The following is a 10705-nucleotide window of genomic DNA, read 5'->3' as shown; positions in this document are numbered from 1 at the left end:
GACTCTCAGGATCCTCTGCTTTCATCAGCATACCCCTCCCACAAGCACATACTCCCGCACTCAACAGTTGTGTGTGTACCTCCGTTTAGAGTATGAGCAATAGAATTAGAGCATCAGTGCTCTGGCTGGGAATGAGGGGTGTGTATGTGCTATATCCACTTCAGATATAAAGTTTCTGCTTGAAAACAGTTTTTCATATGCACTTGTCCTGTTTAAGATCTCACTACCATTCACATACAGACTCTCACTTCATTCAGAAAGGTTAAAGTGTTTGCCTTTTATTCAGAAGACTTGTTCTGTTTCCAGTGATACTTTTCCATGTCCTTCAAACCAAAGAGCCCCTAGTTTCATGACAGCACCATCAGTCTACCATTGAAAAAAAAAAAGAAGCAAACAAATCAAAAGCAGGTAAGTTCCATGATGTGATATAGCATAAAGAAACAAATACAGCTAATACATTAAGAGATGAACATTCACAGGAAGTTATGTATGTTGCCATAAAACTTGTAGTATGCAGTTAAAAGATTGGTAAGCTTACCAGGTCTGCTAGGTGTTTAAAGCAAGTCTACTTAGGCTGTAACTACATTGTCATGCGGGTTTTAGGCATGACTTTGCACTCAGAAACTAGCTACCTCTATTACCCACACATGTAATGTGGTGGCCTTTCACACAGCTTTCCCTACAGCCAGCAGCATCTATGCAACTGTCTCAAGCAGTACTTGCAAAGCTGTGAAGCTGCAGCCTATCACTGTTCCCTCCTTATGAATATGGGAGTAGAGGATTCATCTGCGTCCAGCTGGTTAAGGAAAACAAAAAACAGTCAGTTGTGTACTATGTAACACCATAAGTAACATGGAATCTTAGATTTTAGAAAAATATTTTAATTGTCAGTTCACAAGTGAAAACTATCACTACTACAAAACATCTGGTATACAACTAGAATATCTAGCTTAGAAATTTGTTCTTATTGCTGTTGCATGTAGTTTTCAGGAGCTGTGTCTGCATGAAGGTATGAATGGGTTTCCCACTAGTCACAGTCAGCTTGTAAGGGTACTCATAGGAAGATAAACCTTCCTATTTAATCCTCACAGAGTTTTCATGTTTAGGCTGCCCTGGCTTTTTGCAGGCATGCATAATTGACATCTGACACTATGCATCAAAGTGTCCCCCGACTTGAAATTATTTCATCTATCAAATTTCACTTGCAGCCTTTATTTGAAGAACCTTCACTCCAAAAAGAGTGAACTCCAGCACTGACACCATCTTAACTACTTGAAAATCCTATAACTGTGTTCTGACAGCTATCAGATATTAACTCATTCATTTCATTTTGTTTTGTTTCTTCCTTATTCTCATGGTTGGGGTGCTGTTTTTGATTGGCAGCTTTTTTAGATCTTCTGAGGAAAAATTTTGTCAGTAAATAACACAACTCAGCCACATTTAAAAGAATGCAAATGCTGGACACAGCAATCATGAAAATAGTAAACACTGTCTTTTCAGTAGGTCGAGAAACAAAGCAGTCTACTGTGTTTGGGCAGGGCCAAGCATTACACTTCATTAAGCGAGGCATTCGGAACCCGTCGTACATGAAATAAAACGCATACATGAAGACCGCCTCAAAGACCAGTCTGAAGAAGATGCTGCTTGTGTATGTCCACCACAAGGAGCCCTCAATGTGAAACCTCTGTTTTCTGATTTCTTCAATGTCCTTGTACTCGCATTTCTGGTCTCCTTTTCTGAACTGCCTCTTCTTCTCGTGCCTCCTGTAAGCTACATGCATGGCCACCAGCAACGCAGGTGTGGAAACAAAGATCAGCTGCAGGGCCCAGAGTCTGATGTGAGAGATGGGGAAAAAGTGATCATAGCAAACATTCTTACAACCAGGTTGCAGAGTGTTGCAGACAAAGTCATCTTGTTCATCTCCCCAGACTCTCTCTGCAGCCACCACAAGGATCATGATACGGAAGATGAACAGGACTGTGAGCCAGATCTTGCCGATGCTGGTGGAGTGTTTATTCACACCTCCCAAAATGGTATGCAGAGCTCCCCAATCCATTGTCTCCTTTTAACTGTCTAACCTAGAAGACAAATAAACAAAACTACAATTAATCAAGACAGCACATATATCATCAAACATGTGGTATAACACAAAGACAATATCCTATAATTGCTGCCCTTCCATTGGCTCTGGCAACATTTAGTTGATGCAGAGTCCTAAACAATAATCCAATCACATAACAACAAGTAATAGTTAATTGATTACACACATGGTATCACATTCATTGAACTTCTAGGTGTATTTGCCAACTGAAAACAGCAATTAGCCACAGCTAGAACTCCTATTAAGCCAAGCTGGCCTGTCCTTAGCTTCAGACTGTAAACAATGTTTTCAGGAGTACATTCCAGCAATAAACACAGACCTCCAGGAACTGCGGCTGATGCTCTGCACCTTCCGTGAGCAGGTCTGAAAAACCTGCATTCACAGATTAAAAAGTGACTGTAGGGCTCTGTATTATTAGTTGAAGCAAATTCCACAATAGCTTGAAGCAATGAAGGTGAAGCCTTGGTCATTATCCATCTCATCTTGAATTGGATGTTTAAAATTAGTGCTTAAAGATTCATTCCAAACCTGCATTTCTCTCCACTAACTGCAAAAAGCGCCTAGGGTAACTAAACAAAGACTCCTTCAGTGTCAATGTCTGTCAGGTGATTTCTCCCTCCCTCCCCCACCCCCCCAGTAACACAGACTGCATTACTCCTACAACAGTGGCGATATTTCAGAAGCTGTGAGACTGAAGTCAACATCTGAAGAGCCCAGACAAGCCAGCAGTAGTTCAGAGACTTTTCAACAGAAGAATCTAGTTTCCAGTAGGTGAGTTTCAAAGTGCTATTGACTGTAATGAATTAAAAGATTTCATCTTTGTCTCCTACACAGCACACCACAATTATCTGTGTTTGCTCAGTTTCCACAAATGACTACCTTCCACAGAGAGCATTTAGGGGCACTTCAGCCCATTTTCCCCTATCCACTTTAAATGGATTTACAGAAAGTTGGTTTGCAAGCCACTCTGAACTCTAGAACCCAGCATTGCTTGTGCTCATCACCCAGGACCCTCCAAAAGCACTCACAAGATCTCACTGCTGTGAAATTCCTCATGAGGGTTTTTATTTCTCAGCTTTAATTTGTTTGCATCTCAGCATTCACCTTTCTTTGGCCTTGACAGCACACGGCATCACTAAACAGAATCACATTTTCATGGTGAAGCTAGAAAACCGAAAACTAGCTGAGATAGTAACCAACCTTTGCCCCTTCTTGCAGTAGCCCCTTGGCCTTTCAGGCTTGTTTTCATGCTGGTGGAAAGTCACATGACTTCTGTGACACTGCAGAGTGATATGATGACTGACAGATATCAGTGAAGTCTTGTCCCTGCAGGGTAGCACCATTAAGATTGTAGGGCCATACTCAGGCAGCCTAAATTCCAATCCAAATACACTGGCCTCAGTGTTTCTTACTAGCTGGCTTTAAACAGCTCTCATCAATGCAATTTAGAGGATCCAACGAAGCCAATTCAGAGACTGCTGAAGTGTCCACCTCCCTCCAGTAAACAGGCACAGTGACCCAAGCAGAATTTAAATTAACTCAGTAGGGCCCTTCACACTAGTAAGCCATTAGTGCTCATCACTCCAGCTAAACATTGTTTGGACTGTCTGTACTGATTTACTCCTAATTTATTCAAAAGCTAGGATGTCAACTTATGGTCACAGGTTACCTTTGTTCAAGATAGTTGCTTTTAATATTTTACTTGCCAGTAAAAAGGTCTTAACTGTCTTGATTACAAAAAACCAGCAAGCAGGAAGGCTACTTCCCTTTAATGGGTGGTAATCTTACTGCACCTGGACATGAAAATAAACCCTTCCAAGCCTCAGCACACATCTGTTCTGCTACCCACTGAATGTCCCATTCTATTTCAACAATCAAAGGACCACAGAAGTATACGGCTGTTACAGCAAGAGTTAAAACCAACCAAAGATCACCATGCTCCACTGAAAAGTTATGAGGGAACTAGTTCTACACAATCACAGAGAGAGACACTAAGGCAGGTGTTTTGGATTTGGGTTTTGGAGTTTTTGTTGGTTTGGGTTTCTTTTTTGCACTAGTAGGCCAGAGAGCAGCAAGAGAAGAACTACAACTTAATTATTTCTGCAGTTCTCCAGCTTCCAGTTTTGAGCTCTGGGTTGCCACAACTAGACCGCATTCTGCTTTAAAACCAGCTCCTGTAAGCCTATGTTAAACCACAATGACAGAGCAGCACATACACACAGTGAAAATCCCTGCAATTCACAACACTGATGGCAATTATCACTGAGCTCCTGTATTTACAAGTACAGCTTGTTAACAGACACTTTCGTCACTGTTACAGACTGTTATACTGAGAAATCGTTAGTCAATGGTTAAATCCACGGCTTCAGCAAACCACAACTCAAATACAGCAAAGGTAAAGCCAACAGAAGATATATTACTTTCACATACACACTACACTGCCTGCTGCTCTAAGATATTGTCAAGAAAAAGTAGTCATTAGCAAGTATAATACTGCTTATGCTACGGGAACATGTAGGAGAAGAGGACCACAGAATGGTAACTTATGCATAAACTAAAAGTAAGATTATACCCTTCCTCCTATAGCTATTTACTTATTCTACTAAACAGAAATGTTACAGGGTATGCACAACACCTCCACTCCTACGAGAATGTATGGTGTAGCAGAAGTTACCAGTTTGGTGTGGCACTCCACTGCTTTCAGCAGTGCCTCCAAATACTGATAAGGAGATCAACTATCTGCCAAGTCTAAAGACACCTTATGGCATGTGGGAATGCGTTAACCCAGATAACCTATGCAAGAAAGCACTGGTCCCAGTGTCCCTCTCCAGCCCCCAAGTTGGGGGCAAAGATAATTCTGCTGCCTGAGAACAGCAGGTCTAGTGCAGATGCCACAGAAAAGATTTAGAACCTCTAACTTGCATCAGACCCAAGATCATTACCACAATTTTATGACCCAGCTTCACGCAAAGACTACAGCTGTATGGTGAGGTCCAGCATGCATTCAAAGGCTCTGCTTATACAACCTTCCCTTCAGGTCTTGATATAAGCAGTTATGCTGGGAGCACCAGCATCGAGCACAAGAACAGGCTGCATAGAGAGGTGGTGGAGTACCTGCCCTGGAGACATTCAAAACATGCCTGGATGTGTTCCGGTGCAACCTGCCCTAGGGGAACCTGCCTTGGCAGAGGGTTGGAGTCAATCTCCAGAGGCCCTTCCCAGCCCCTGCTGTTCTGTGCGGTGTCTTACAGCTACATATGCTGTTTCATACCCAATTTGAGGAACACACAGGTCTGGATTTCAGCAGTTGTGTACCAGCATACCAGCTAACCTGGGGTCTAGTTTATAGCTTAGCAATTAAGTGTCTGCTGTTTTGCTTATGCAGAGATTCCTGTTGCTGAGTACTGTACTGCAGGAAGAGCAGCACCGCCAGGACCAAACCAAAGAAACTCCTAATAAATACAAATTAAAGTCTTCCAAAGACAACATCCTTTTATTTCACTAAGGAAGGCTGGCAGGCAGGCTACAGCAATTGCTAACTCTCTCAAACTTCCAACAGAATTGCCAGCCTTCCCCACGCCTCAGTTTCTCAGACATTAAACTGGGGATGACAATCTCACCATCTCACAGGGCTCTTCTGAAATGCTTCAATGCAACTACAGGCTTCAGAGTCATACTTTGTTATCAGTGGACCAAGACAGATAAGCAACAGCTCAAAGGTGAAAGTACAGAGTTTGATTTCTATCATCCAGGATGTTCCTGCTACCTGAAAAAGAATACACCTCCCTACACTGCTATAGCTTTAATGTAAAGTTCAAACTGAAAGAAGATGAAGCTTTGAACTCAGACTTCACCAACCAAAAACCTTTTAACTTCACTATCATAGGGAGCTTCCAGCTATTTTAATTTTAAAGCCATATATTACAAACTTCAAGGAACATGCAGCTGGAACACTCTGAAATACCAACAACTCCTTTCCTAAGGAGTTGAATAAAGATCAAAAGAGTAGTCTAACAACCACAAACCCCGTGCAGTTCTCTAGGACGTATCGAACTTTTTTTCTGAACACCTATCTCCAGATCAGAGTGGAAACTGGAGAACAGCAGAGCTGTGACAGAAGGATTACAGTATATCTGATTTGACACAAGAGGAGGCAAAGACTAATCAGAAATGGGAAACCTCTGACAGTTGCAGGTCCAAACACTGCAGGCACTGTACTTCCACTCCAGTTTATGAAAAGAGGAGGCATTCTTTGCTCTAATTAAATCCAATGTTAATCCAGATGCAGCCTTTAACACAGCAGATCAGGACCAAATACACAACACAGTTAAATGTCAAAAAAAGTATGCCAGCTAAATATACACAGCATTAAGGGTTAACTTCTACCCATCACGACCCCCTCATGACGGTCCCATAGTCATGCCCCTACCCGAGTTTATTTTTTCAGGCATGTTTGGAACTACACAACAGAGGTTCATCATCCTTCAGAACACCTCGGCACAAAATCCACTCCACTTTTGGGAAGGCAGGAAATGAGCAATGCTAGCCACACTTGAAGGAGCAACAAGACAGCACAAGTCCTGCTGCCAGCCATTTCCCCCATAAACCCTGCTTTCAAAATATGTTTTAAATTTCTTATTCACAGTCAGTCAAATTCCTAGGGACTCTATCTTCACTGATGCAAATGTCTTATTTCCCATACTTTTAAATAAGGTCCTTTTTCACACACTGTGTCCTGCTCCCAGACATGACAACAGCAACTTTTTGGTTATGACATTTTCATATTTTTGGGTGGGTTTTTTAGCCTGTTACTTAATTCCTATTTCCCTTTCCCCAGACTTATGCAAAGTCTGCATCCCCTCTGCAAATCTGCCCACTTCAGTATAACGTTTCCTACAAAACTGGTAAGTCACTGTGCCTTTCACACAGGCAGAGCTTGTGCCCTTTTGGATATGGTAATTAAATTTATCAACACAACAATTTTATTCTGCAGTGTAGCTTTTCCTCCAGTGTGTATTTTGTTACCATTTCTTTCATGAAATGATACATGAGCAACTTTGCCCTTAAAAAAAATAAGTATCTATGACAGGAAGAAACATTTGTATGAGATAAGGAATAGAACCAGTTTTCAGCTTTCTTTTATCAAGTAACCAGAGAGGTGTTTCTCTTTTTCCACATTCCTCCTGTTTTGACAGTGCATTCTCTTTCCTCACATATCACCACTTCCAAGTTTTTCCTTACACAAACTAGTTTTTAGCCAGGCAGAGTTCCCCTATCAGGTAATTCATCAGTCATCATTAAATGACAATTAAAAGCAGTGAGGAACAGAACAAGGAAAAATGTCAAAAGAAAAAAACTAAGATTCCACCCACACTCCTGTTTGGTGCAGTTTCTGGGAACACTGATTTCATTGGAACTGTTTACATGAAAACCAGAAAGGAGTAACTTGTTAAGCACCCTCTTTACCCACAAGTACCAACTGAGTTTATGCAATGACTGCTGTTAAGAACTTGTACTTGTACCTGACAATGAAACTTTTCCACAGCTGCTGAGATAGTCTGATATACCTTTTTCACTGTACAATTACTTTTTGATTACATTTTGCACAGATGAAATGAGATTGCCCAAGTAACTTGAATTATACTTGAAGGGATGCAGAGCAGCAACACAGTCCAAGGCCCAAGCTTCAAAAACTGTCACGACAGAATTAATTCCTTCACAGAAGTATTTTAATTCATGGCTTGCAATTGTTCAAATTTTAAGCTCTTTCTACCAGCTATGAGACCATTCCAAGGACTAAAATCCTCAGAAATCCTGACAGATGCAGTGTAGGTACAACCCCATAGCTCTCCAAACACATTGAAAATCCCACCTGCAACATCATAGAAAGTTTGGGGTTCAAAGAGACCTTTCAGAATCATACAGTCCAAAACATCCTGCACAGAGCAGGGTCATCTTTGACTAGGTAAGGTTGCTGAGTGACCTGTTCAATCTGACCCCTCCAGGCAACCTGTTCCAGTGCTTCACTACCCACCCTCACTGTAAAAAACATTCTTCCTTGTACCTAGCATAAGTCTCCCCTCTTTTAGTTTAAAGCCATTAGCCCTTGTCCTGTCACAACAGGCCTTGCTAAAGAGACTGTCCCCAGCTTCCCTATAAGCTCTCTTTAAGTAGTGTAAGTCTGCTATAAGGTCTCCCTGGAGCCTTCTCCAGGCTGCACAACCCCAACACACTCAGACCTGTCCTCATAGGAGAGATATTCCACCCCTCTTCATAATTTTTGTGGCCTTCCTCTGGACCCACTTGAGCAGATCCATGTCTTTCCTGTGCAGAGGACTCAAGCTGGACACAGTACTTCAGGTAGGGTCTCACCAGAACCACCTCCCTTGACCTCCTGGCCACACACTGCAACATCTAGCTGACACAAGGAGGTGCCTTCTTCTTTGAGGCTGAAGCTAGGCCCATCACTGCCATGTCCTCTAAGCCAAATATGACACAACCACATGCACATGCTCCTGCCTGCTACATTTCTCGTGGGGCTCTTCAATGTATCTTGCAAGCAGAGTTTCCATCCTGAACATGGAGAGCAAGAGATACTAAAAAAACAGATATAGCTTCTTTTAAAAAGCCAAGGACAAAAACACATTTTATTCTGCTCTCAATATAGTGCACATATGTATATTTTGGTAATCCCAAATAGAATCTAAGCTCAAACTCTCACAGCATTTTACAGACCACAGCCAGTAAAACCTCATCAGTGAGCAAAAACTGGGTTTAAAAGAGCATTCTTAAGACAAAAGGTTACTGCCTTCTTGCAACCCCTTGCCTGTTCTTACTGTATTTCCAGGCTACACAGTGAAGAGTAATGGAGCACAAGACAAAAATTAGTTGTTCTACTGGGGAAAAAAATAAAAAAGAAGAAAATAAAAAGAAAAAAAAGAAGAGAAAGGATAAAATCTTCAACACTAGAGAATCTAAAAGTAACATTCCATCCATTAGTGCCCAATGAAGGGAAAAATATCCATGCCCAGCACACTGCTGCCAGCTAAGCAAGTACTCCTGCCCTTACTCCAACACATCCCTCAGCGTTTTACTTATGGGCTCACTTACTCATTCCTATGCAATCTTATTCCAGCCCTGATACTCTGAAATACATTTACGTCTGACTCAGAGCTCTCATTTTCTATTCCCTCCGTAATTCTGCGGAATGTTTCCAGTGTGCGATCAGATGCTCACAGGACATGTCAGTTTTACTGATGCAAGCTGTTTACCTTCGTGCAGTTCTCTTAACATCTGTAGGCGTGTCGCAAATTACCTGTAATTGCGGAAGCCTTTTTTTTGCTTGCTGCGTTTAGCTGGTTGGGTACTTCACATAACGTGGTTACAAGGAGCTGTTGAGAGAATACCAATTTTTAAAGAGCGACGTTGTTAGGTGTTAAATGTACGATTAACAGCGGCGAGAGCATTCGCAATTAAAACTGGTCGCGGGGTGTTCAAGCACTACCCCTCACGCTGAAGCTCAGGAAACGAAACCTGGAGCTCCCAGGCCGAGCTGGGGTAAATCCCATCAGGCACAGGGAGCAGCGCACACAACCGCCCCTCCACCGGCGCCGGCCCCGGCCCGCTTCGGAGGGTGGCCCCCACTCCCTCCCTGCGGCGAGCAGTGCCGCCAGCGCTCCGGCGCCGGGGCGGAGGGCCCCGGGCCCGCGTTAGGGCTCAACAAGTGTAGCGGCAGCGGCACGCAGGGACGGCGGGCCCGGCCAGCCCCACATCGCCCCTTCCGCCGCCACCCGGCCCTCGGCTCGCGGACAAGCGCGCGGGAACGGCCTCCCCTACCGCCAGCCCGGCCCGGCCCGGCTCGATCCGATCCCAGCCTGTCGCAGGCTCGTCCCCTCCTATCGCACCCCTCACCTGCCTCAGGAGTGTCCGCAACCTCAGGAGGAGGTGCGCCCCCGGGAGCTCTCGGGCACCGCGGGCGGGCAGCGAGGACTTAATGGGAGCCTAGCGATGCCTGAAGAGCGGCCAGCCCCAGCCTCACCACCCCAGAGCTTTAAGGTCCTTCCCTGTTCACCTGCCGTCGCTTTTAACACGCCCCTCGCCCGCCTCCGCCCGGCTCCTCCGGCCGGCCGCCCGCGGAGGCGGTGGGGAGCCCGGGGCGGGGTTAGGTGGCCATCCCCGCTGCTGTGCCCCTGGGAGGGGGGTTGTGTGGAGAACACGGCTTTGAACGTGAGGGGAAAAACGCCCAATAACGGGCGGAACGATTGAACTAAGCGTAGAAGAGCGGGCAGGAGGGATTGTGTTCTTCCCGGGGGCGGCGGGAGGTGGCCGCGTCGCCACCGCTTCCCGCCGCCGGGGGACTGGCTTGAGGATGCAGTGGGGGAGAGCAAGAGGGGAAGGAAATAAAGATAACAGCAGATACATGGTTGTTTTGGGTCGTTTGGTTTTGCGTGTGTGTTGGAATTTTGTTGTTGTTTGTCTGCTTGTGTGTGTGTGTGTCTGTTCAGAGGAAATTATTTTTTTCCCTCTTTTTTTTTTTTTTTTTTTTAAAGATAATAGGGTCATATTTCCATCTTGTCAAGTCAGAAAGGCCTTGGGACAGAAAAA

The 10705-nt window shown here is 44.2% G+C and overlaps 1 protein-coding gene across 2 annotated transcripts; it reads right to left on the bottom strand.

Moving 5' to 3' along the window:
- Positions 1–257: 257 nt before the first annotated feature.
- Positions 258–9540, bottom strand: LOC104303375 (gap junction beta-6 protein). Of its 2 annotated transcripts, none has more exons than XM_009903988.2 (2): positions 9417–9540; positions 258–2078 (listed from the first exon to the last, which is right to left on the bottom strand). In XM_009903988.2, exon 2 carries the CDS (start codon positions 2054–2056, stop codon positions 1265–1267), a length of 792 nt encoding a protein of 263 aa, XP_009902290.1. In that variant the 5' UTR covers positions 2057–2078; positions 9417–9540; the 3' UTR covers positions 258–1264. The 2 variants fall into 2 exon arrangements, with proteins under 2 accessions (XP_009902290.1, XP_054020746.1); XM_054164771.1 differs by having other exon boundaries at positions 9373–9511.
- Positions 9541–10705: the final 1165 nt, after the last annotated feature.

This window comes from Dryobates pubescens, chromosome 10 (assembly GCF_014839835.1).
Source record: "Dryobates pubescens isolate bDryPub1 chromosome 10, bDryPub1.pri, whole genome shotgun sequence".
NCBI classification, from domain to species: Eukaryota; Metazoa; Chordata; class Aves; order Piciformes; family Picidae; genus Dryobates; species Dryobates pubescens.
This window is presented reverse-complemented; position numbering and strand designations above follow the sequence as displayed.